A 27,889-nucleotide genomic window follows, 5' to 3' on the forward strand; every position below is an offset into this window, starting at 1 on the left:
AGTGCTGTAAGACCAGTATATTTTCCGAGAACAGAGTAGGAGGTGAAGAATGAATAGACTCTTTAGTTGACTGAATTCCTAAGTGCATGTTTTCATGCTTAGTGATAGGGCAACAAAGGCAATGGGCAGGTAAGAAAAACTCTGATTTTTTAAGGAGGGAACAGCACCTGCCTATTTTGTGGTATGGTCAGGGGTGGCAGCTGATGGGGGAGCTGAAATAAGAATAGAATCATAGAATGCCTTGGGTTAAAAGAGACCTTAAAGATCACCTGGTTCCAGCTCTCCACCACTACAGACAGGGACACCTTACACTAGGTCAAGTTGCTCAGGGCCCTATTCAATAATCATATGCAATAAATAAAAAACCAGCTGCCATCTCCTGCATTGCTTGGCAATATTTTTTATTCAATTTTCAGGGCAACACAAACCAAAAAATCAGTTCACTGCCTAGCCCTGCACTGTCAGCAGCTGCTGCTCAAGATTTAGCTGCCCAGGAGAGAGCTTCTGGTTTACAGCTCTGCTGGGATGCTTAAGTGAGTGTCCTTGCACTGGGGTATCGTGTGGTCATGCAGTCCTTGCTGAAGTTGGGAGAAAACACTGTTTTCTTCACTCAGGCTTTCAGGGATCTGTTGCTCTGCTCTTGCTGCAGGGAATGTTGCTTAAGTACAAGACTGGTTTGGACTAGCTGGTGAGTATTTACAAACTACCCTTGGAGTTGTTTTTTTCAATCAGAAACTATAAACTCATGATGGGAGGAGATAGGAGAAACTACACAAGCTGCACTAGTGGGAGGACAAGCTCAATGATCCTAGTCTTCAAATTCATTTAATTTTTACAAGTGCTCTGCAGTGCTTTAGTGGTAATTGAAGAGATCCAAAGCAATTATCCTCTTTCAGAAATGAGATACTAATGATGGAGAGCTGAAGCGAGACAAGAGGAAGTGATTAAGCTGATGATAGTGAAGGACTTCTATATATTTGTTATCATGCTGTGTACATTATTTTTGCTCATAATATGGTCTTTCTTGTCCTGGTTTTACATTTGTGTTCCAATATGAAGTGATTTAACCAGGATCACTCATGCAACTCTTAGGAAAATGCATGTGGATGTGAAGGGCCTGCCACCAACATGTAAAGGTGATCCAATACTTTGATGAAGTTCAGTGATGATAACAGATTTTATAATCCCATCACTGGGGCATATTTGGTTACTGGTTTTGCACTGAAGAAGATAAAAAATGGGATAGAACTCCTTGTGTCTAACCTGGTTATTTATAAAATATCATCCATACACTAATTTGTTCTAAATTATAATCTTCTGGGCAGCAACAAGAGTTTTTGAAGTAATCAGCTCTGAAACTGGACTCCAGTGACATCAACAGTACTCATTTGAACTGAGAACTCTGTATATCCTTCCATGTTAACAAGTAATATGTTTTTCAGGTAGATTTAATTTTAAAGAGTTGCTGTACTTACGTTGTGTATTATTGAACACCTCTGCAATCTGTATTTAGATCACTGCAGAGATCAGTCTCTCTAAAATGTGACCCAATTTAACCTTTCAATGCTTTATTTATATAGTTAGTGACTTGCTTAAAGTTATTTAGAAAAAATAGAGAAAGGAATAGGTTTTTTGATCCATAAAACCCCAAAGACTGGTTTTCTTTTGTGTGCAGACTTGAAATAAAGCGTAATGTTTTGTGTGTTTTAGTGAACTGACTGCTGTACTGCAACATGCAGGAATACCAGCTCTGCCCTTCAGGTCAAACCTCTGGCAAACACTGGATATGCAGGTGTAAGCATTGGCAGATTTTGGCTTGTCACCTGAGCAGGAGGAGGCCAGGGTGAGTGCCTCTGCAAAGCTGCAGGGAATAAACACTTCCTCAGCCTGCTTTAGTTAGCACTGGTCAGCCATGCCAGCCATGGATATCTTGAGGCTGTGAAGTTACCCTCTGGGGTTTGTGGTTTGGTTTCTTTAACCAGTTCTGTGCCTCCATAGTGATGACAAAGAGAGGCATTTGTTAACATGCGGCCAGAAAATTTTAAAATTTCTTGCCTTAATGATCCTGTCTGGGCAAGAGCTGAAATAAACTTAGCAGAGCAAGGCAACTCTCCAGCTGTTACTTAGAACTCTGTGGAGTTTGCTTTGGATTCTTTAGCTGATACTGCAGTCTACTCTTGAGCACATATTTATGTTTTGTAAATGCATATCCAGAGTAAAAGTGGCTTCTGTCTGTAAGCTTCATGTGGGACAGCATTACTTTGCTCTGAAAAATGCAGATGGCCCCAGAGAGGAATAGGAATACTTTGCAGTGCTGCTTCTATCATTACCTATATCATTGTACAGTTGTACACAAGTAGTGACTGCCTACCTGTCCTGCTGGTCAGGACACAGATGTGGAAAGGGAGGCTCCAGAGTGGCTTTCAGATAACTTCTCTGTGAGGTTTGTGGGATGTCACCATTTCTGTTCTCCTGCTGCAATGCTCATGCTCTCTGTGAGCAGTAGTTCACACCATGTTTGTATGTGCACCCAGAAAGAGCTCACATCAGTGCCTGTGTTCTGAGTTCTTCTCTCAGCACCTGCTGGGCTGTCCAGCTGCAGATGCTCCTCTTCCCCTCTTCCCCTTCCTTCTCTCCTTTCCTTCTTCTCAAAGCACAGAAGGAGAACCTAAAATAGCTGTGCAGATTCATCCTTTGTGTTCCCTGTTACAAAATGGTTCTAAGTGCTGCTATTTTTCTCCAAGAAATCTTTCTTATTTTTTCCCCCACTCATGGTGGTTATCTACTCTCCAGGTCTTGAAAGGTTTGGTGGTTGGTTTCTTAAATAAGGCTGGCCACTCTTGTAGCTCTTAAAAGCTTTGTAATTCAGCTATTGATCAGCAGGGGAAGCAGAGCTCTTGAAGCTTCCTGTGCGTGGCTCAGAGGTGCAGCATGGAGGTGTATGAGCTGAGCCTTGCAAGATCTCTGCTCTCTGCAGAATAAAGCTTGTCCTCTTAAATGGGAAACCAAGGTGCCCATACTGCATCTCCAAGCTGATAGCAGGAGACTGTTAAAATCACATTGTGCTTTATTTCCATCTCTGGACACAGCCCACTAGCCTGATCTCTTAGAACTTTGTCTGGGTCCAGAATCCAATCCAGTTCCCACACTCATGTATTGTATGGTCTGATGCTTTTTGTCTAAACATAGTATCTGGTGTTTGGAGCCAATTGTGGAGGGGCTCCTACATCATCCAGCATAAAGACTGGATAGGCAAGCAGGCAGGAACTGGGAGAGAAGACAGCCAGATGAAAGAGAGTTAGTGAAATAAGGTAGTGATAAAATTTATCACTAGCATTTTAAAAGCTATTTTCTAATCTTAGCAGTGCACCTCTGGTGATACAACTCTTTGTCAACACAGTGTCCCTACAGAGACAACATAAATTCATAAATGGCCTTCAAAACCTTTCCAGATTCTTCATTGTAAGGGAGCTGAACACCTAGACCCAACTGTCCTGCAGAGGCTTCTGCTGGTACCACAAATATGTTTGGTTTGCATCTCTCCAACCTGCAGCCATGCTAGAGCAGGATCGTATGCACTTTTTTGAGGTTGCCACAGGAAAGCAGGCACTGGCAATGTCACAAAGACTGGGGTGCTCAGTTCAGCTCTGGGATAGGGGAACGGGCCCTTGCTGGGGTGAGAAGTGTGTGGGTACATGGTGGGAGCAAAAGGGACATGCTCCACAAACCCACACATCTTTTCATGTGTCTGCATGTGATCAATACTAAAGATGTAAAAAAGTGAAGGAAAATATCTCCAACAAATCCTCAGCAAGGTTTGGGTTGGCTATCACAGAGCTTGAGACAACTCCTGCAGTGCTCCAGTTGAAGGTCTACCAATCCTCATTGTCTCTTTGTCAGGAGTAGTCCAGCCAGTCAATCTCCCACCACTTCTACATCGCATGAAAGAATTGGCATCAAGCTGTCCTACAGCTGTGTCAAAATCTTGCCCAGAATGCAGTAAAACATTGTCTTTCTCTTCTATCACCAAAATAAATCAGTAAGGGTGCTCCAATTCTTGGCTTAGTCTTTGTATTGCTACATGAGATGGGCACATATGGTTAGAAAGCAAATGAGCTAAACAAAGGCAAGTTGCAGGTTCTGTTTCTCCAGGTATCTGCTGTTCACACCATCAGGTGAAGTAAATCTCAAGTATACAACAAGGGGTTCCTTGCCATATGGGGAAAATCTGGGAAACTGGAATATACTGTTGCTGGAACAATGCAAGGGGAAAAAATGAGGCAGATGCAAATGGCAGCAAAGCTTAGATGGAATGTATTAGTACTGCAGATAGTTTGGAGGACTTCAAATGTTTGAAGGAAAACTTTTTAACCCCCAGAAGTATAGAACATTTGGGAAAGAAATTGAGGTTTTGTGGCAGCTTAAAATGAATTAGAAGCATAGATGCAAGAATTATGAAGTTGCGTTTGGAGCTTTTTTTATATGGAAATATGCAATAGATTTTTGTCTTATACCAAAAGTAATACAATTTGGGCTCCAAACAGAAATCCTTCTTATCATTATCAGTTAACTAGTAATTATCTATTTGATGTATATTATAATTGTGTAGTTAATTGTTTCCTCCTGTTTCAAAGCCTATAGCACTTTTCTCCCTGCAACATATCTAGTTCACTTTATGGTAATGAAATATTTTGTTTACAAGCATTTTGAATAACCAGTCTATTGTGGCAGAACTGAAATAGAGTAGAAAGAAAATGGCACAGGAATGAGGAAGTGATCACAATCAAGACATGAGCCCCATTAGCACTGGGCAAGCTGCTGCAGTTTCCTCTGAGACCCTGTGAGTTGTCAGTCCCTGAGGCACCTCTTATCTGCATGAGCCCTAATGCATATTGGCAGGCCCTACATATTAAATACACCCAGCTTCTTGATTTTATTCAGATCAGCACTCTTCAAAGCAGCACGCCTCTCAGCTGAAGGAAATCCCTGCTCTATTAATGGAGTGTCTGGTGCCACTTTCACTCTTATCACCATGAAATCAGGACTTGCACGGTTGCTGCAGGAAACTTGAAGCATGTCTCATAACACATGACATGAACTGCATCAGGTCCAAGACTGGGAAGGAAAAAGGGCCTTCCAAGCCCTGCTTACTTCCTTGTTATGATTTCATCCACTTAATATGCAGAGCATTTATCTGTACAAATTCTCTGGTTTGTGCTGCTGTCTCCTGCTTTCTTTACTATCGCCATGAGGAGCCACTTTGGCATGTGTGTGACTATCAGCCTTAATGGAAGCATTAGTGCCGCTATTGCTGGGGGTGGGAATGACCACAGCACTCCTGGGAAATAAGAAACGGAGCCAGGATGCCAAACTCAACTGACTTTGAGATGGAGATGACTATGTGGCATTCAAGGATTAGACACACTGCCTGCTCCGGTTGTGCTGGATCTGGCTTTGCTGATAAGCAATTATTGATGTTGAACAGTCAGGCCACAAAAGGCCTACATAAGCTCATTGACAAGAGGATATTACCACTGTGACAACACCACAGCCATTAGGTGCCAACAGGATTTCCAAAATGAGACTAAAATGATGAAATAATGTATTGTTTCCAAGAAGTAGCGTGTCGTAATTTGTTCTTGGGGGATATTAAAGTCAGAGAGTATTATCATAATATTCAGATTTATTTTTGCTAGAAAATTTTTCACTACTGTTCATGGCTTTAGTCATCTTCATTTGCAATCTACTTGAAAGTCTGATGATCTTACAAAGGCATTTTTTCACTTCAGATTGTTTTTTTCCCATCTTCTTTTTCTCACTTGCCATTATGAAATAATAGGCAAAAAAGGAAGCAGCCTTTCTCATTTGCTGTGCAAATGAGGGTGGAGCTCTTGGGAAGTGGTCCCATTTGCACTTGGTTTGATATGCCCACCCCCAGTATCTTCAGGAGATAAGGCAGCCCCCCTACCTTGAAACTGCTATGTAGAAAGTTCTGGCAGCTTTGCAAAAGGAAAATACAGATAAGATTTATGAAACCCAGACTTCCAGTTAAATAGCCGCCCAATCAGGCAGAGAGGCTTTTTTTTAAGATCTACAGGAATACAGCAATAACACAATGGAATTATTGCACCTTTATATGTTTCTGTGGCTTATTGAAGCATGTTGGACATTGTGAAGTGATTTGCTTCTGACAGGGAGACATCCTACCACCTCTGACAATCTCACTGTTTGAGCAGAGAAATGGAATGCACAAGAGACTGGCTTCTTGTGAAAATCCACAAAAGGATGGGTGGAACTAGATGATTCTTAGGATCCCTTCCAGCCCAGGCCATTAGCTGACTCTGGTGAGCTGCTGTTTAACATACAGCAGGAGCCTGCTCAGGCTCTGGGTAGGATTATTGTCCTGATTGTCCTGTCTTTCTGCTCCCCTGCCCTGGCATCCCCTCCAGCTGCAGCCTTCTGACTTCTTGCAACTGCCTCAGAAGACACCATATGGCTCTGCTGGTGTCAGTGGAATTTGTGCTGTAGTTCTACATGCTCTGGAAAATTTAAATCAGTGTCTACATTAGAGCTGTATTGTGTAGCTGGTGTTTGGGAAAGCTCTCTGCAAACTGAAAACCAGCATGGAAACTCTGCTTCCCTCTGTTCTTTGTGCTGGCATACAGTCTTTCTAACTCTTATGCTTTTTGTGCTTCAGGTTTACAAAACGTGGAGTATTTGGTGGGTTATCCTTTTCCTTTCCTTTTTTTTACCCATATTGTTGTAATTTCCTGATTTATGGAATTTCAGCTGTTGCTGAAAAACACCAAGAAATGTTTAAACATGTGAACTTCTTGAACCCGGGACTGTGGCAAATTAAATAAAAAAATCCAGTAAAAAATCTAATTCATTTTAGAACAATTTGTTTTATTGTGCTTTCAGTTCTTCCCAAGAAATGCCAAGCTTGGGATGCTGAAACCATTCAGGAAGAAACACTGAAAGCCTGGCAATAATAAATAACTTCTCGATTTCCTCTTTTTGAAATATACTAGAGATGTGGAAAATACAGTTTTAAAAAATATACTGTATGTGGAAAGGCATCCAGCTGGATTTTGAGTTCCCTAACATGGCTGTCCCTCCACAGAGGTTGACTCCCATGGTATGTCAGTATGCCTGAAGGCAGAAATTGATCCATGGGAATGTATTAAGACTTGAATGTATGCTGAAGACGATCTGCAAAATGGATGTGAGGTGTGTAAGTCAATGGTTGTTGCCAGGTGAGGAGCATCCCCTCACCTTCCCACCCACCATGGGGCAGAAGGCAGAGTGCAGTCCCTAAGGGTGAGGTGGGGGAATAATCCCTCAGAGTGTTTTTCCATCCTGCTGCCCACAGCATTGCTCTGCCAAGAGCAGTAATCAGATGCAGGTTGTTGTGGTTGTGTCAGTTCATTACTTGACAGCATGAGATAACAAGCTCAGGGGAAATCTAAGCATGGGTAGCAGCTATCAGCCAGCTGAGCTGGGTTCCCTCCGGACACTGCTGCACATCAGAAAATAACCCAACAAGAGGTTTGAGTGAACATTCTGTTCTTGTTGTCTAACACATGTCAACAGGTTTTCTGAGATAACTTGTGTCTCCAAGGAGTATATCCTTGAGAGAAAGCAGGTAGGTGCTTGGCTGCTGTCAGTGTGCTGAGTGAGTAGAGTGCATATCCTCCCTTGCTCTCCCAAAAATATCAGCCAGGAAGTTTAGCTGCCTGTTAGTAGGGGACTGACAGGGCCAACCTCTTGGCTGTTGTTTTCAAGGTCAGCTCTAATTGACCTTCTTGCCTCATTTGGTTGCTCACATTGTTCCCTTTTGATTCTGTGATGGTGCTCACATTGTTGGGATTTCTGTGTGTTCCTGTATTGTCTGCTGGTTAAGCCAATTCCTGCTTGCTTCCTCCCTTTCTGCTTGTGCCTTCTCATCCTCCTCCTCCTGTTCGTCTCCCTGTCTCTCTTCCCTCAGGACTCACTCATTCTCCTGTGCCTTGGTTCATATTTCCTCACCCTGAAGTACAGACCAGATCCCCAGGCTGCAGCTCCATGGCCCAGCTGCTGTTTTCCCAGCTAGCTTTCAGGAGCAGCTGTTCCACTCAGCAGCACATGACTCCTGCTTGGGGAGAAGCAGCTGCTTGTCTTGCAACTTGAGGAACTCCACAGGAGCTGTTGCTTGGTCTGGAAGCAGCCCATGGGCTGTATTTGCAGCTGTGCAGGGAGCTCCCTTCCTGCAGGCAAGGTTGTGCCTGGCACAGCGTTGAGAGGGTGATGTGTCTCCGTGTGAGCCAGAGGAAGACTGGTGTACACAGGGAACGTACGACTTGGTGGTGCAGAGCCAACAGCTCTCCTGCCTGTGGCTCTAGAGTGACAAAAAACACTCAGCAGATCTGTCTTGCTTCTGATGGAGGTGTAGGTTCCTGCATTTGTTAAAATTGCAGCCCTGCTCACTTGCCAGGGTAAGACCTGTGCATGAACTGGGTGGATGTTGTGCTGCATAAGAGCTACAGAGCCAGATTTGGCCTGACAGACTGAGCTCTCAGGAAGTCCACAGAGAGTTTCCAGCAATAGGAAAATGAGGTCCTAACCTACTCAGCCTGTGCCTGTATGAAAGAGCCTACTTCTGAAAGTTAAATAACAGTAAGTGTAAGTGATGCAAAAGCAGACTATGAGGTTTTCCAGCAATCAAGGCCGTGTAAACTGCTGGCAGAAAACCTCCTGGCAGTTTGCACTGCTTCCATTACAGAGAAGATCTCTGTGGTGGCACTTATGGCAATTGACAAATCAATACAGTGAAACCTAAAAAAAAAAAAAAACAACCCATCTTTTCTAATTACATTAGCCAGATTGACAGGAGGACCATCACTCTGAGATGCCCAAAGCTGAGGTTCCTGACAGGAATCCCAGCATGGAGCCAGGTATTGCTCTCTGCTGCAGCAGTGTCCTTCATTGATTTTAACCTCCATGTGCTTTGCCAGAGGGAGATTTCCCTGTGACATCAGAGCTTAGGTTTCCTCTCCTTCCTCCCCAAGCCAACGGCATGCAGCCCAGTCTTAGCAGATAGTGGAGGCTGTGCCAACCAGCAGAGGGAAAGGCCAGACTAAGTGCAACATCCCAAACTCTCTAGACAAGAGAATTTTGCCAGCTCCCATTTTGTCAGCATCTCCTGGGCAACATCTCCTACTACGAAACCCCTGGTGGAAAAAATGATATGTCACTGCAAATATTCCCGTTTAAAAGGGTCCAGGAGGAGACTGATCATGACCTTGCACTAAGTATGATAAATTGTTTAGTGCAAGCACTGGGCACCATTTGGGAATCCCCCTTGCAGAGGAAAGCTATGTGCCTTCCATACATGTCACGGAATACCCTGGCCTTATGCAGCCTTGGGCCACCCTAGGTCGCGAGCCTCACTGCAGGGCCCAGCAGAGACATTTGCCCATTTATTTACTTGTTGATGCTTTGCAAGTTACCCGTGTTCATTTGGACAATGCAAATCTCTCAGGGGAGGAAGCAGCTATGCAAAAACCTGGCAGAGGGGAAGAAGCAGCTTCCCAAAAATGCAAGTCCTTATGGAGCCTGTCCCAAGGATACTGGCTTGTGACAACAGCCTTGTCCAGCCTGCATGGCTGGGGGCAGGTTCCCTCCCGTGGCTGGGAGCTGCCACAGCAGGAACCAGCAGCTCTGTGATGTTGTGCAAGTCGTGCAAAAAGCAGGAATCTTGTGCTGCAGGTGCTTCTCCCAAGAGCAGTATCAAATGTATGCCCCATGTCTTGCCAGGTAACACCAAGGCCCTAGAAAAGAGCATGCCTAATAGCTGTACACAGTCATGGGGTACTCGTTTGGAGCCCTTCTGACAGCAGGCAATTCTCTGGGATGCTCCTCTTTAATCAGGCCTGCACCTACTCCTGAATGGATTGTCACTCAGGGAAGGGATTTTTCTTGTTTGTGTTATGCAAGGAGAAAACACAGGTTCCTGAGCAGAGGACAGCACAGCACATTTTTACTCAGTCTGTGGTATATAAATCCCCCAAAACCTTTGTAGGCTGCTCCACCCAGATTATCCTGGACAGGTAACAGTGGATGGCTCAGTGCTGGCACTCACCATTCGTGCAGCAGGACAAGTATTGTGTGGGTGCATATATGGGGTGAGTAGCTAGCTCACAATTCATGGGTACTCTCCACTACCTGCTTTTTGGAACAATTGCTGCAGGCAGTGCTACTGAAGTGCTCCCTGGTGTGTGTCTGCTAATGTTGTGCAGTCACCAGGTGCACTGGGACCAGGCGGGAAGTCAGCACAATACCCTGAGATACATTATCGACCGTGAATGTGGCAGGAAGTCATTAAAGATTTCCTGAGCCATACCCTGGGAAAAGACTACTTCCAGGCTCCAGCAAAGTCAGAGGACTTGCACTCCCAGGGCTTAGAAATCAAAAGCAAAATTATTCTAATCAGCCAGTGTCAGCAGCTCCAGCAGGGAGCCCTCTGCTCCAGATGGATTCTGTGACCACAGAGTCAGAGTGGTGATGGACAACAAGATTTGGGGATGTGCCAAGGGGCTTTTTGTAGCTTGCTTACTTTCAGGTAGGCTCATCTGAGCCTCTCTAAGGGTTTGGGGGCTATGACAAATATGGACAAGGACAGGTCTGACTCTTTTGTCTGCAAAGCTTTGTAAATCCCTGTAGGTAAAAATTAGTGAGAGCTTATTTTAAGAAAGCTGTTTGGTTGCTCCATGAGCTCTCACCCACAGCACCAGGAGAGAGATTCACAATTTGTTCTCTTGGACAACTGGGGAAAGACAATTTTCTGCCATCACGAGGCAATCAGAATTTGGGACAAGAGGGTGAGCAGTAAGGAAGATCAAACCAGGTCAAGGCAAGCAGCTCCAGTATTTGCAGGGGGTCATTCAAAGAGACTTTAGGGGAGTTAGGCATAATTTAAACAATGATCCCACGGATGCATGAGACTCATCTCACTTGATGTATGGGATAACGCTCTTTTTTGTTGCTGCAAATATGTACGTCTTGAAAAAGATATGTGTTTTACCAGTAATAATTTTCTTTTGTTTTTCCCCTAAATCTCACCAACAAAGACTCAAAGGCTGTCTTAGCAGATAAAAATTTCTCAGTCTGTCTTCTGGGGTGTGCCTAGAGGTGAAATTTTTTTAAACTGTGAAATTATTTAATTGCTGAAATACTTAGTATTCTGAGTAAAAACAAAGTCATCATAATATGGTCAAGGGAGAAGAGTCAAATACTTATATTTCACCATGTTCATTTTCTTATTTGAAGAGATGAACAGAATGAATTCTCATTAAAACAAAACAAACAAACCAGACAAACCAAAAACACCAGTGAGAGAGGAAAAAAACTGTGTGAAGATTAAACAGTTTCTAATTTAGAGTACCTGCAAAATTCCTACAAGTGAATTTCTAAAATCAGATAGCTTGCTAGTGTCTACCAAACAACCACCAGCAAGGACCTGGCTCAGAGTCTGAGCACAGAGAGGAGGAGGGGCAGAAAAGTGTAATTTCTGTCACTGAACTTCATCAAAATATGTACGGGAATTATTCTGCTATTGTTGTTTGCATCCTATTTGAATTTTGGACATTTGTTCCTTACATTCAGAACTTTGCTCACAAGCCTACAAAAGATAATACTACTTTATATCCATTTGGATTATTTGCTAGCCATTCTGTAATTTTCAACACACAAGATACCAGAAATAAGGGGCCTCTCATTTTAAAATTAACATTTATCAGAGTAATTTTTTCTTTGCCCACAGTGATAGAATTGTAAGCCCCTAAGCCAGTGCAGGCTAGTCTCTACTGACCAGAAAGCGTTTGGGGATGAGAATGGTGACACATATTTTGACCTAATTGTTTGACTGTAGCAGTGTGGAATACTGCATAGGAACAGTCCTTTCTTTTGTTGATTAAGGTAGCTGTCTAAGGGACCAAAAGGGGGTTACTTAACTCAGTCTCACAATTTGTATCTCACATATATGTCTTTGATTCTCTTCCCACAGGAGAGAAGGAAAATCCAGCTGAACAAAATTAGGCATATATCTCCATCACAATTTCAAGGGCAAAGCCTGCCTGCCTGGACTTTAAGGAAGTACCCACTGGAGTACCTGGAGGCATCCTCCAGGACTGGTAGCAGCACTGTTCAGCCTTGCTCTTGCTGAGGAAGTTTCCCCACAGCACTGCAACGATGAATTTCCTCCGGCGGCGTCTCTCGGACAGCAGCTTCGTGGCAAATCTGCCCAATGGCTACATGATGGACTTGCAGCGCCCCGAGAGCTCCACGAGCTCCCCGGTTTCCCCTGCCACGGAGAGAAAGCACCTGCAGCCGCCCCAGCCCTCGCACTCTTCCTCTGCCGGCAGCAGCATCTTCAGCTCCATCTCCAGCGCCATGAAGCAAACCACGCAGGCGGCGGCGGGGCTGATGGACCACTCGGCCAGCCCCACAGCCCCCGTGGCACAGAAGCCCAAGGTGCTCCTGGTGATCGATGACGCGCACACGGATTGGTGAGTCACCCCTGATCCCCCGCTAAAGCAGCTCCAGTTCCCAGGGAATCAGGGATAATCTGCAGGGGGTGCACAGGTGCTTTCACATCTGGGTAGCCAGCTCTGGACTCCTGCTGGTGTCTGTCAGACAACTTGTGTGAATGGCAGAGTGGGATTTTTCATAACTTTCTCGGTAAAAAATTCTTGTTTGGTATTCATTGACCAAATTCTTCATAGCCTTAATATATGAACACACAAATGGCATTCTTGGCTCAGCAGGCTTAGCTAAGATGTCATAGCTAGCAATGATCCTACGAGGTCACAGCTGAAGGTGTGTTAATGATGTCATTCAGGACCTGTGTGCTGACTCTAAAAATTAAAAGTGACTCAATCTCTCCAGCCCTCCATCTCTCTTGAACTTTTCTCTGTATGCAAATTTATACATGAATTGTGAAAAGATAACCAAACTTCGTACTACCTGTCAAGGGCCCTTCACCTGCTAAGCATAGCAACAACTACTGGCAAAAGGATCTCAGGCTCAGCTAAGCCTCAAATTTGTCTTGTTCATGCAGGTCTCTTTACAAACAAAAGTTTGGAAGTTTATTTCCTATGATATTGGGTAGCACAGTAAACTTTCCAAAGTGTTCCCATTTGAAGTCTTCTGAAATGTTGCAGAAATTACTCGCTGACTTTTATATGCTCCTTTTCAAATTCAGCTGGTTTAGAAAGCTTTAGGCAATCTGTCTGAGAGTCTTATCTGGGGGAAATATCCAGAGAATGTGTTGAGAAGATCCTCTTGTTTCACCTGCCAGCTCATCACAAAACAAAAGAAGGAAAGAGTATCCCAGGTAAGGGAGCAGTATTGAAGACTTAAAAATGAAGGAAGTTGGGTTACTGGGTCTTGGTCAAGAGAGATTATTTTATTTTTCTGTTCATCCCACACCACTCTTCAGTGCAGTTGTCGCCTTTGTTCTTCTCTGTTTAACTAGAAGAGTAGGGACAAGGTGAGACCTACCTTTTCAGGTGTATCTTCACAAATCAAAAGCTTAGCCCTTACCTAAAAAGAGACCATGACTGAGTACAACTAGGCCAGGCATCTTCAGCCAACTTGAGGTAAGAGAGGGAAAACAGTCAGACTTTTCTCAAAGGAAGAACAACTTCTTCAGTGAGCAGGAAAGTCCCTGATAAGGTTGTCACCATAAATGTTTCCCTGGCCTAGTGTCTTTCTGCACAGCAGCAGCCCCTCAACGCCAGCTCCATCAGTCAGGAACATCCTGGCTCAGCCAAACCTGACCTCTCTTTCCTGGATGCACCACGAGTCTCCTGGAGGCTGATGCTCACTAACCCCTGACTCTGTGAAGTGTTTTTGCAGTTCCTTGGAGATGCTGCCAGGTGGCAGTCCCTTAACACAGCATCCTCCGTCTGGGAATGGGCGTGCCTTTGATGCTCCAGCATCTGGGGCTTAGCCGGCACTGCGTAGTCCAAACACTGTAATCAGAGAGGAAAGCCCTAGCTCAAAGGCCAATCTAGTTTTTCCTTGAGATTAATGGTGCTGGGGCAGTCAGGGCAGGGCAAAAGACAAGGAGGGGTTGGACTCTGCTGCAGTGTTTTCATGTTTTAAAATACACACACTTCATTTGAATCCCTGCCTTTATATCTCCCAGCTGCTGTTCTGTCATGCAGACTTTGTGGTCTGTGAGCTGAGCTTGCTGAGGGAGCAGCAGCTGGGACATATAAGTAGGAAGTATACCTTCCTTTAAGCAAGGCTGCCTGTGCTGTCCTCACTCCTCCACTCCTCTAAGCACTCCTCGCATCCTGCTGTCTTGGCTATCCCTCTGCTGTCTATAACTGAGACATTTCTAGGAATGATGGGATATCCCTTTCACTTATCCCAGCTCTCTGACTCAACCCACAAGTTTGTAGGTATCAAATGCTGCTTGCAAAGGCTCCCTGCCTTTACTTTCTCTAAGGCTGTGAGGATGCTGAACAAAATTAGTGTATGAATTCATGATCATACCCTGATGTATGTATGACATGAAAAACAAGGAAAGAATATTACAAACTCTTGCCTGCCATGGCTCTTTGTAGCACGGACAGAAATACATGCCTAGAAACTTTCCCAGCTTAAAGGCTGGTCCTTTCTGAGAGAGCATAGCAATGTAACCATTCCAGTGGGCCACAGGTGCTTCCTCCTGGTTGATTTTTGTGTCTTCAGGGAACTCAGTGAGGCCCTGAGAACAGCACCGAAGAGCAGTGGCTCCATGGCTCCATGGATGTTTATTTTTGGTAAGGTAATTCTGAGCAATGCCAGTCACCTTCTTGGTCTCAGCCAGGGTGTTATGTGAGTTCAGGCTGAGCAGTCTCAGGAAGCTGTGTTTGCCTTGTGAGAGCCCAGCTGACGAAGCTGATTATCCGGGGATTCTGACTACCCCTCTGCATCGTGCACGGAAACAGTCCCAGACTTTGGAAGGTGAACAACAGCACATTGTTACTTCTGTGCTGGTGATTCTGGGTTTGGAAAGAGCATCATGTTTGCAATGCATTTCACCTCTGCCTACTCTGGTCTTTCTACTTGTGAAACCTTTGTACTCGGTTTTCAAGAAACTCCTTCTCCTTTTGAAATAGCTAACTAAAAAAATCCCCTATAAATTATTACTGTTGCACTGCCCTTATTTCAAGGGTGAGGGGCTTCCACAGTGCCTCCTCCCCCAGAGCAAGCTACACAAGGTTTATAAACAAGGACCAGCTTGTTCACGGATAGGAAGGGTGAGAGACAGTGGAATCTGCCATTTGATTTCTCTAAGTGAAAACACTTTCTCAGAATTGGAGACTGTAGCAACATTGCCAAGCAAGACATTAATTTATCATCACTGTTTGTATTACAGCAAAGGGCTGCAGTTGTGGGTTAGGACGAGGTGCTGCACAAGCAATTGACAAAATGCTTTAACAACCCAAATAGGCAAGTGCATGCTGAATGCACTTTAAAGGGACAGATGACAAGCCTTTCTATTTTTGAGGAGCTACCATGTCTCTGATGGCACAGTGTAGCACTCAATTTCTCTCAGAGGTCTGAAGGAAAGAAAGAGCATCTGTGGGAATCCATGGCCTGCCTTCCACCATAAAATGCTTGCCGTTCTTGACATGCAATATGCTCTGGTTTATTCCAGAGGCAAAGTACTGTAAAAAACAATGTGAGTCCCACAAAATATGATCAGCTGCTTTCTGCATTACAAGCAGTAAAAGAAAGGTACATTCTATTAAGAACAAGGGAACTCACGCAGCTTTCTGCTAGAGTGGCAACATTTTGACAAATTTTCCATTCTCCTCAAAGGGCAGCTCTAGACATTGCAAGGAAGCACGCAGTGAATTGCCATGTGTGGGACGTGCACGAGAGGAAAATCCTACCTATACAGCTCCCTTGTGCCTTGGCTTTGACAGGCAGCCCGCAGAGGCACACACAGCAGCGAGTGTACCTGTGCATCAACACACCAGGGAAAAGCTTGGCTTCTCTGCTCTCATTGTGGCACATTTCTCAGCTGGGGAGCCTCCACCTCCTTCTGGTGGGCTGGGGTGTGTGTGCCTTGGGAGACTTCCAAAAACGCATCCACAAGTCACCTACAGCAGCTGCCAGAGAAAATGGAGCTCAGACATGAGTACACATGTGTGTGTTAAACACACAGCAAAAGGGAGCAGGACCACGAGGAAGGGAGACAGCAGAACTCCAGGAGCTGGCTCATGGGCCAGCTCCAGCAGCCTGACCTCAGCCAGGAGGGAAGCATCCCACCTCTGGCAACCTCCTCGCCCACCATGCTATTAAGCAAAATTATGCTCTAGCTGGATTGAATTTCTCAGCAGATCAAACAGGATTTTGCACTGTGAATTATTAACCCCCATCCTCTGTGAAAGTGCTCAGCTTTCCAGCCTAATGCCTCATGTTTAAACAGCTTATGGGGGAAGTGATCAAGCACAGCTAAGGCTCCTATTAGCCACACATGCTAAAAGCATTGCTTTCTGGACCAGACAGCACAATAAAGTTGTTCTTTTTGCATTTGCTGGATATCTAAGTTACATTTGTGAAACAGCTCATGTGGCTTTTCAAAGCCATTGGTGTGTTTTGTCCACATTTCAGGCTGTTTCCAGAGATCACAGTGCTGTGTTTGCTGCCTTAGCCAAAATACAAGTGCCCTGTGTGCAGCAGTTGAGTATTGTGAGTACCATATACATGAGTATTGTCAAATGCTTCACCAAAAAATGAGTCATAGAGGATATAAGAATTGCATTGTTTTATGTCCTCTTTAATTTGCAGCCAAATCTGCCTGAACACACTGTCTCCAAAAATTTTAAGATCAAGGAAGAGGGAAACTGTGACTAGCACTGAATTAAATCTTCTTAAAACATTTGAAATGGTTCTTTGTATGACAATAACGTCATAATTCAGGTCTAATTATGGACTGATTTGACAGAATTATTGTTTTATACTGGTCAAAGGAAATAATCAACTTCTTTTAAAAAGAAAATTATTTTAACCTCTGAAACATAAGAATATTGAGCCCTAAATATGTCATTTGCCTAAAGATTTGATTGTGAATAATAACAGTCTAATACCGAATTTTGGAAACATGGGAGTTCCTAAATACTTTTTTCAAGGAATTCCTTTAAAAAATATTCAGTGAGTGTCATGAGTCATTTCATGCTTTCAGGAGGCTGAAGGTGATATACTAAGGCTCCTATTAAGAGGAATATTCCTAGCTCATTTAAACATAATGAGAAGTTTTGGAGTTTAAGCTTGAACTTAGGATTTTTCTGGTTAAATTGCAAACTTTTTTTCTATATTTCCTTATAAAAAAATCATCTAACATGGTGGTCACTGACAATAGATTATTATGAATAATTTTTTTTACACAGTGGTGAGCTTTTAATGTTTCACAAGTTCTGTGCAACAATGTAGCAATAATTTGAAAAACTATTACACATAAAATTCACATTTTCACAAATCTGGTTAAAAAGCCCTTATATTTTCATAATTTATCTTTGTGTACCCAGGATCAAATATTTTTTGTTCCTACACTTCCTGCCAAATTCCACTTTTTGAGAAGTGGAAAGCAGAAAGTGGAGGCAAGTTTGTGTTAAATGAGTGTGTGTGTTTGTGCACATATGCACGCCTGGGAGCAGCATGGAGAGTTTCTGCATTCCCTAGCATACAGACATGGGGTGGAAAGGAGACAAGGCTGTCAAACGTTTTCAAAAAATTGCATTTATCACATCACTTTTCAATCTGTTTTAGGTATAGCACCATCATGTCTGTCTGTATTTTTGTCCTGCATATGTCAAGTATCTTGGGATCTAGTCCCCCTAAATGAAAGGTGATACAGAAATGTAAAGGATTAGTATCATTACAAAAATAGACACAAGGAATATGGAAAACATTCCCCACCAGGCTATAACTGTGCTAATGCAAGTCAAATCTGGGTCCTTAATTACTTTACCAGAGTTCCTATAAATGCATAGAATTTAACCTCAGAATGTCCTGCCTAGTCCTGTACATATGAAAAAAAAAAAAAAATCCAACAAATCCAACCCTCAGATACATTTCTCAAGGTTTGTGAGTCAGTTTTCTTCTGCCTGAAAGTCCACAGCCCTGCCCCAGGGCTGGTCCAAGTTAGGCCAGTTCTACTGCTCCTCAAATTCAAGGAGAACTGAAGTAAGCTGGAAAAAAAATTGCAAAATCCTCAACAAAAAAATGGTACCCCTTGCAAACAGCTCCAGGCCATATTATTTAGATTTAGCAACGTGGAAATGTTCCAGCAATGCACTATTTTGATAATACACAAAATCAAATTGCTGCCTCATGTTGTACTTAATGCAGTACCCCACCTCCACCCCCTACCCTCCTACCCCCAGCTCTTTGTGGGCAAGAGGAATGTGACCACAGCACAGCCTGGGTGGGAGAGCAGACCTACAGCAAAGTGTCCTTCCTATTCTGACAGCTCGGAGAAGCACAAAAAGCTGTGCCCAAAAGCAATAGTGCTGCACTAACTACGGCTTCTTCTCTTGGTGGGGGATGGCTTTGATTACCCCTGTTTGATGAGCAGGAGGTGGCACAGGAAGATGCTGGGAGGCCACTATTGTGTGGGACTCCACAGTTCCTTGAATGGAACGATTGGCCTGAGTGGTTGTGTCTGCGATGGTTGAAGTGCTGGTGGCTTGCCAAGCCAGGTCTCCCCGGAAAACAGGCCTTCAGCAAGGGAGGACTCACAAAGGAAGATTTTAAAAACCCTTCTGCCTTGCTGCCCCAACGCTTCCCTTGCCATCTGCATTCAAGCCAAGAAAATCCTCCCAGCCCTGTAGGGTGGGACCTCAGATCTCATCAAGGACCTCACCAGGAGGACTTCCTTTATCCAAAAAAACCCCAGCCCGTCCTGCCATCAGAGCCCAGCACAACCCCCTTCGGGCGAGGCGTTCCTTCCCTTGATGTGATCCCATAACTAACAATGTTTCAGGGTGGTTTTACAGTAACCAGAGTGGGCTGGCTTTTGTGGTTCTTCCCAGAAGGCAGCAAAAGGAGTGTGTTCCCACAGCCTATCCGAGGTCACTCGGACACACCTGCAGCATTGCAGAGCTGGCTCTCTCTTTGGTGGCCACAGCAAGTCAGGTGGTGACAGCACCAAGGGCAAGGTGATCTTGCTCCAGGGAGGAGCAGGGCTGGTTGCAGCACTGATGTGCCCCAGGGATGGAGCTGAAACTTCTGTGGAGCTCCCGGCAAAGTATCAGTGTATTTAGGGTTACCTTTTGACCCACCGCAAACCTGAAATTTACTCACTGGTCCTTCTTTGTCAGTACATACGATACCTTTTCCTTCTTTCTGCACTTGCCTCTGGTCCATCTAACTTTTAATTCAAACTTTGTTTTCTAAGATGTCTAAACACACATCCATCACTCTTATTCACCATTCTGACACCCTCACCCCTTGCCCCAAGGTACTCTTGCAGAATAAGTATTAATTACCAACCAGTCCATCTCACAGCTGAACACTGCATAAAGGTCTCTGGGCCAAAGTAGATGTGGACAAAAGTTCCAGCATTTTGCAGACCTCAGGATTTATGGAGTGATTTTTCCCATCCCTATGCCCTGAGCAGTCAGGAGTTGACCATCTCAAAATCCCTTACTACGTACAGCTGAGAATTTCTGAAATGGGGAAAAGTGGCGGAGTGAGTGAGAACTGGCTCCTGAAAGGAAAACCTTCCTTATTTTCACCCTTGGGAAAAAAAAAAGTGCACAAATGCATCTCTCCTCCCCCTTCCCCTCCCTGCTGCCCTTATAGCGTGTAGGGGCTGGGGGAGTGGGGGCATTCCAGCAGCTGCTGGCCAGTATCCTGGAAACTGCCTCCTTTTTCCCAGTCCCAGCCCCTTTTATGAAGGAGACAATGCGGACATACAGTGAGTGCCTTGTGCATCACTTGGGCCCCCAGGCCCTTTGACATGGGGATTTTATACAGTGGCTTACCACCTCCCTGCCCTCCCTGAGGTGCCCCCACACCCAAAGCAGGGGGCTTCAGCCTCGCCTTTTCCTAGATTATTCAGAAAGAAATTACTTGCCTTCTTTTCCCAAGGGCTCAAGAGAAATATGCGTAATGTGATACCAGGGAAATAATTCGGATAATTCCAGAATTTACCCATGGATGCCTTTTGGTTTGTTTACCCGAGTCTCTTCTTAGAATTTCTCTCCTTTTTTCTTCCACCCACTCCCATGCCCACCTCGCCCCAAGAGTCCCATGCATTTCTCTCTTCATTGTGTTTTGCTCTGGCCCCTCCACAGCATAGGTAAGGCTGCTTCCTGCTCTAGATAAGAAGTGGTTTCCATGCAAAGCTTGGCTTGGCTTTCTCTGTTTGTTGTGTCTTGATCCAGAGGCACAAGCTCAGTCAGAGGATTTGGAGGAATTTGCCATTACAATAGCCTAGTGTCCTTTTGCCTGCTCTCACTGAGGAGAGCCCATTTCTGGATGGAAGGTACAAGCCAGCTCTTGAGTTTGTAGTTCAAGGCCGCTGTTGAACAGTGATAGAGGTGTGAGTCAGGGCTCAAATCACAGGGGATTTGGGCTCAGGCTTATTAGTTCACTGAAGAATGGCTTCCCAGTTTCCAAGACAGCATTCCAATATTTGCTGTATTAGTTCCACTGAGGTCTCTCCTAGGAAGATCTGAAAATCTGTGAATTAGCCTGAGGTAGGTAATGGGAGGTGAAATGATAATTTATTATTCCCTACTGCTAGTAAAGGTGCACTTCATATCTGACAGAAAATTGTTGTATATGCTTCCTCCAACCATGGTAATTGAGGCGGACTGGGGCTGGTTTACAGAATATCTCTACAAAATAAACTTATATCCTTTCCAGATTACTTCATAAGAAGAGGCATTGGGTTTCTTATGTCCCTGTAATCATGTCAGAGCTGGGGCAGAAAGCAAAACTTAGATTTTTTTGATGCCTTTGCACCCAGAAAATACATCCTTTTCCAGAGCATGCAGCTTCTTAATCAGAAAGAGAGAGGGGTTCAAGGCAAGCTTCTTTCCTGCATGCCAGGGCAGACATTTGTCTGTTTATCAGAGTGCTTCCTCCCTCCCAGTCCATGGGGCCACATTTAAGTGGATTGCCTGGCTCTATAAATCCCACCCAGGAACTGCTCTTGAGCATGGCCCTGCAGTTTCCTTCAGTCAAAACATGTTTACATGCTCGTTCACTGAGATCACAGCAACCGCACCAGCCCATCTGCACCCTGCCTAGCCAAATTATAGCTCTGTGTTCTGCTGAGCTGAACATCTGACATGCTTCAAATGAAGGGCTGGCCAGCCAAGCAGTGGCCAGTGCTGCAGACTGCCTGGGAGAGGCGGTGGGTCTCTGTAGCCAGTGGCTTTCCCACTGTCCCAAGCTGGGGACGTTGAGCCCTCCTGGGGCCATGAGCTGCTCCTCTAATCCCTGGGAGCTGAAAGTGAGTGGGGACACTTCCAAGGTGCCCAGAAAGTTTTTGGACTGGCCTTCTGGGCACAGTTCCTCTGCTGCACTACGAGCTGCCTAGGTAACTCTGCAGCAGTCAGGTCCTAGGCAGAGGTCTGGAGGAGACTTTCTCAGCTGGTTTTGGGGCAGAGAGCATCCACAAATGTCTTGTACAGCCAGGAGACTGCCAGAAACATCCATCTCTCTTTCTCATGCATCCCCACCACAGCAGAGTGGTCTTCCTTTCCTCTGTCTCATCCCCACTGTAAGGAGCACAAGCCATTTCAGACATTGTGCAGAACTGACCAAAAGAGTCTCTTGCAAGAGGCATGCTACTTCCACAGCATCAGCAATGATTCCTGCTTGCTTCAAATAGGAGGGGCTCCAGGTGGGTGCTAAGGCCATTTTTCACTTCATTGTGATAGCCTCTACTGCCCAGGGGCTCCAAAACCCCAGGAGAGAACTGAAAACATCACTCCATCCTTTTCAGAGATATTTCAGTGAGAAATGTTTTATTCTTACCCTGGCCTGTGTCAAAATGATGGGCGGACCAAAATATTTGGCTGCAAATTGCTTAGCACCTGTAGTCTTCAGAGACTCTCAAAGCAGGTTAAGCTTCCTGGGGGACTGTTTTGGGAAGAAAGTGATATATTTTACTGTTAAAGGAATGTTCTAGGGATATTGGATGAGACAACCTGTGGGATAGGACAGAGAGGTCACACAGTGTCTAAGGTGAGGTCCCTTGCACTACTCTGACAATTCCTAATGGTGGATGCACTCTGTGACCACCACAAGCCCAGCCAGTACTGCAGAGAGGAGAAAGATGGTTTTGTGACCGTGTGGAGGCTAATTTCCTGGCCAGGCAGTGGCAGCCTCTTTGATGCCTCTGAACCAGGCTGAGGACTGTGGTCAATCACACTTCATTACAAGCTGAAGCAAATCATCACCAAGGAGTTTGCAACCAGCTGGTCAACAAAGAGGAGAGGCCGTAGAGGGAGGAAGTGTGTTCCATAAATGTGGGTAAGGAATAATATATATTATGAGCATGCTGGGAATAAAAACAAACTTGTACCAGGGAATAGTACACCTCAAATTTCAGACCAGTTCCTGTGAGCCCTCTGAAAGCTTATTGCAGTTTTTAAGAAGTCACTGGTTCCAGCAATATCCCCAGTGTTGAGGTGTGGGGAATGTTGCCAGACCCTCTTGAGCCATGCCTCCAGAAATTTAATAGAATTATTAAGTGCATTTAGAGTTCCTGTTTATTGTTAGAGGCATGATGTCTTAGCTTGTCTGCTGTGTTGTTTTTTCATGCAATGCTCATAAATTCAAAAAAAAAGAAGGAAAAATGGGCAGAGATCTGCTTTTTATACCAAACAGGGCTTTTTTGAGTCACCTGGTCTTGGTTACACCTGGCTGCTACATTGTCCCTCACCTATGCAGAAGTCTTACAGGCTGATAGATGGGCAGTCTGGGAAGGGAAGTGTGATACAGCATTCAGATGTCCTTGTTAGAATTAAGCAGAAAGCTTTTATAATTTTTAATGTATTTTTCTATTTGAATGAAAAATTTTTACTTCATGTTGAGCCAGAATGACAAAACAACTTTTTTATTTACACGTCACATTTCTGGGGGAGGGGAGCATGCAGCTGTAAACCGATGTTGATTCAGCCATGAGGAAAATTGCCTTCCTACTGTCTCTCCTTTTTTTATTGGAACAAATAGACACATAGTAAAAATGTGAGCCAGCTTTTTTTTTTTTTCTTATACTATAAAATAGGGAGCAAAGCTGGCTTCCCCTCATTTTCCTTTACTTCTTTATTTTGGCCTGTCTTTGCCAATTGGAAACAGAACCCAGAGTTACTTTGTCTCTGGAAACAGCTCTTGTAGGTCTAAACTCTTTTCAATGCTTTCCAAATAGAAGAGCCTTTTGGAGCCTACATGGCCTTCTGAAAGTTTACAGGGGAGAAAGACAAAATAAATTCATATTTTCTTCTGTCAAGCTTGTTTGGTGAAAGGAAGAATTGGGGAGAAATACTCACAGGGGAATTTATATTGGCAATTTCCCCACTGACCAATCCATATAAAGGGCATTATACAAAAATATGAACAGAAAAAGCTAAAACTGCCTGTCCTTTTCCTCTGTTTTCTTCTCCAGCACTACTGTCAGCCTTCCCCTTGCATGAATAACCTACTAGAAGTGCTTTGTTGTCTGCATAGTGTGGGGAGACAGGAACAGAGGTGCTGGAAGGTGTATGCTCTTCTCAGAGCAGTGTTCAACCCCAAAGCAAACACAGTTTCTCTGTTCAGGAGAAGAGATTCTTCATCAGTGACCCTGTAGAGATGCAGATACAGTTTCCCTAAATCAATAGCAAAAAGGAACAGAAGTGGAAAGCAGCTCTGGAGTGAGAGAGCATGAGACCAGGCTTCACAAGTACTTCAGCTGTGATGATAAAGCTCCTCGTTCAACATCAGAAGAAATTCCCAAAGCTGTGCCATATGTTGTTCTCCTTTTACAGAATAAAGATTGAGTATTAAATGAGATATAGCAAGGAATCACTGATTAGAGTTGCTCCCTGGAAAAGATTAGGGGAACATTTGGTTTTCAGTTCGAAAATTAAATGAAAAAGTAACAAGCCTTGAAGGAACTTTCCAATGTGGTTTTCATCCGGCTTGGCAGGTTTCACCTGGAGAACAAAAAGGTAAAAGAGATAGGAATTACAAAAACATGCTGTGACCCGGATAGAAATTCTTCAGCAGAAAGGGAAATGCAGAAGCAAAATCATACGTATTGAAAGCCAAAAATCTTATTTAACCACATTTGTCTTTCTTGTTTCTTCTGCAGGGCCAAATATTTCCAGGGGAAGAAGGTGAATGGAGAATTTGATATCCGAGTGGAACAGGTCAGTGCCAAGTGAATTTCTCTCTAAGGAATGTATGTGGACATGGCTAGGGAGATGTAATCTGTCCCAGGAACAGTCATGAGGTTCATAGCCTGTTTTTTCTTGTGCTCCACTAGGCACTGCACACATTCTGTTTCCCTGTTATCCTTGGCACAAGATATTCATTTCAGTTGAAGCCTCTTCATGTTGGGGTCTGTCCTCTGTCCCCTGCTCTGTGTTGGTGCAGTGTCTGTCAAAAAAAGTCCCATATGGACTGAGACTGGATGCTGTTGCCAAAAGAGAAATTATTGTTAATAATCATCATCTGCAGGCACCCAGCTGCCCACTCAGCAGGCATAAGGAGAGATGTAGAGATAAGAAGGTGGTCCTGAAGGAATCATATGCTTGTTTTATACTCGTTAGGACTGTAAAAATGTTTGGGTGGGTAAGGAAAGCTGCTGTTTGAATGACCTGGCATTTTCTGGTTTTTTAGCTCTTGATTCTGCATTGTGTGCATGTACAGATTATTAATGCAGTGCTTTTGAAGACTTTCTCAGGACACATTGCCATTGAAAAGGTGGTTTTTTTTTTTCTTTCCAAAGGGATCCTGTCCTGTTGTCTATGACTGTTCATGAGCACACATGTTCTGATCAAACTGTGTCTGGGACAGTTTTTTCTTTTTTATTGATATCACACTTGTCAGTCTGAGTAGTATTAGCAAGAATAATTATTTCTGGAATTTCCTTATCAAAGTATTTATTTTGTTGTCTGCCTTAGCAATTATCCTAAAAGAGAAGAGGAAAAATTTAAAAATTTGCAAATCATGCTACTCACTTAGAAGCAGAAAACCAAATAATTTAGGTTTTCCCTTCAAGCCCCTGATCCAACCCTCTCCATCATTCAAAGCTGGTTCAGCTTCAAAGCTAGACTTGGTACTCTTCAAAATGTCCTGTTAATTCCTTCCTAAACCTCCAGTCTCTGCCTTTCCCCTCATAATCCTTCTCCTCAGATGTTACTGCACTTGAATTCCTTATAAAGGAAATGCCTTCAAATGTTTGGTGAGTGCAGAAGGTCAGGAGTGGACTCCTGATCCTTGCAGGGGGATCAAGCTGTGACCCTTGTCACCGTCACAAAGTAGCTTATCACGTGTCCCCATGGACTCTTGTAGGGAGGCTTTCCCAGTTTACCTCTAAAACTCCTTCACATAGGCTGAATACCCATGTTCCAGATGAGGCAACAAATTGCTCCAAGCAAAGACCATAATGCAATTTTGCTGGTGGGGACAATGGCTAAGCCCTTGCAGCTTTCATTAAATGCCCACATAGTGACTGCAGCATTGCCCAAGGGAATGAAGCCCCCAGTGGGTAGGAGAGTTGAGGAATGGAAAACAAGGATCCTGGCTATTTCCACTTTTGCCCTCACTGCCACTCAGATCAGACAGCTCAGCCTCCATTTAGTGTGCAGGGAGCTGCTCTTGACTCCTCCAGACCTCAGAAGGAGAAGGGATGATGACCTTCCCCAGCTGGATCGCTATCTCTCCAGGGAAACACAGAGGCTGCATTGTCAAGGGCAGTCCTTGAATCTGACCCCTGGCCCCTCTTTGTGTTGTTAAGGTCAAGAGAGAGGCATTGATTCCTTCAGACTCTGGCTTTTTCTTCCCTTCTTATTTTGTCCATCCATCCTTTCTCACTATTTCTTGATAGTTAATTTTCACTCATTGCTTCTACCCTATTTATTTGGAGCCTTCCTAACTTCACCTCTTCCTCAAGCAGTCCAGGAGCCTAAACTGTTGTGGGAACAGGTCCCCTAAAGCTGAATGCTGACCCTCTCTGATCCTGAAAAATGAATGTTCTTCCACAGTTTTCATATGAAATAGAAAAAAAGTAAAAAAGAAAATAACCGTGTTCATCAACACTGTCCACATCTTTCTCTGTGAGCTCCCAGCTTACAGCCTTCACTCCTGTAATTCTCCCCCAAATGGCACACAGACTGCTATGGTGCACAAGCCTTAACCTGGCTGTTCAGTTCTGAATAAACTCTCCATCAGACAGTTTGACTCTTAGGCACCTCTTGAACCATTTGGTCTGCTCAGTAAGTTCATTTAGTTTTTCATTTTTCCATTTGATCCTGTTTCAGATAACCACACATTATTAACTCAGCCAGAAAAGCAGTTTGCCTTAGGAACTTTTTTTAGATTTTATAGGAGAAAAACCACTTTTGATCTGAAAAGCTAAATAACAAAGGAGTTTGAATGGCAGAAAGCAGTGAAAGGAAATATCCAAATGTTAAATACTCTTGGAAAACCACACTGGGAAAAAACAATTGCCTTATTTTTACTGACCATGCTAACTCTTTTGCCATTCTTCCAGGATGTTCAGTAGTTGGTTTGAACTTTTTCTCTTGTCTTTCATATCCATCTCTGTTACATTTTAATTCTTTCTAAGCAAGCCATTTTAGCAATCTGTGGGGGAAGCAGAACAGGGTAGTAGGTGATATTTTTTGAAAGCCATGACATCACTTATTTGTTATGGAGCAGGAGTGCTGCAAGCAGCAATGTCTCTCCCTCTCTCAGTTATCTAATCTGGCTGCACACCCCTACCAGCTCTGCAGGCTGCCTCCCCCCTCCTCTGAGGAATGCAGCACATATGTGATCATGCTGTCCTGCTCTGTCTGTCCCCCACACCCAGCTCTGTGGAACGCCTTGGCTCACTTCAGCTGAATTCGAGAAACAGGCAGATGCTTGAAGATTACTAAGTTTCTGCAGGAGGTGAATCCAGTTCATGCTAGACACTGGGTAATATGCAGGGAAGAGGCTGTTAAATGCCATCCTGCTGCTCAGGGAGCTGCTTCTGCAAGTCTCAGCTTGTATGAAAATAGGTTTCATGGACTCTAAAATAAGGTTTTCTGGTTCTTTGGCATAGTGAAATGCATACCTTGAGTGAATTGCATATCTTGATAGTGACCCCAGCCCCTAGTTCTTCACATCCATTATCTCCAGGAAGAGACAGGGGTTACTGTGGGCATCACCTGCTCCCAGTGGATGAGGTGAGAGCTGGCAAGGATACTGTGGTACACAACTCTCCTGTCATTCATTAAAATTAAGGTGAAGCCTGACTTTGTTTCCACCTTTGTTTCTTCCCTTCTGATCTTCAGTGTAACACTGAAACCATATTTATAATATGCTTTAAAGGCTGAAGGATATATAATTGTTCAACATTTAGTGAAACCGGGCAAGCAGGGCCATTGCCTTCTTCCTGCTGGCTGCAGGCAGGGAGGTGAAAGGCTTTGGTGGTGTAAAGCCAGCTCAAGCACTCTCCTGAGCCATGGCCTCTTTTTCTTTGGAGGCAGTTTGGATTACATTTTGCTTGTTTGGATATTTTTCCACTTCTGTAGCAATGATAGCCATTCATGAGACTGATTGAAACACTGATCCAAAAGTGAAAATCTATTTGACCTATTCTGATTAAAACCCTGATGGTTTAAGTTTTACTCAGTGTGGG

The 27,889-nt window shown here is 44.1% G+C and overlaps 1 protein-coding gene across 7 annotated transcripts in view; it reads left to right on the top strand.

Annotated features, from left to right (window-relative positions):
• SYN3 (synapsin III) overlaps positions 1-27,889 on the top strand; it is a 200,937-nt gene that overhangs the window by 18,014 nt on the left and 155,034 nt on the right. For all 7 annotated transcript variants that reach the window (XM_064420396.1, XM_064420399.1, XM_064420393.1 and 4 more), the window contains 2 exons: positions 12,044-12,545; positions 24,353-24,410. In XM_064420396.1, coding sequence (XP_064276466.1) covers positions 12,229-12,545; positions 24,353-24,410 — 375 coding nt within the window. In that variant the 5' untranslated portion in view covers positions 12,044-12,228. The remainder of the gene's footprint in view (positions 1-12,043; positions 12,546-24,352; positions 24,411-27,889) is intronic.

The sequence above is a fragment of the Passer domesticus genome, chromosome 5 (genome assembly GCF_036417665.1).
Source record: "Passer domesticus isolate bPasDom1 chromosome 5, bPasDom1.hap1, whole genome shotgun sequence".
Taxonomy (NCBI): Eukaryota; Metazoa; Chordata; class Aves; order Passeriformes; family Passeridae; genus Passer; species Passer domesticus.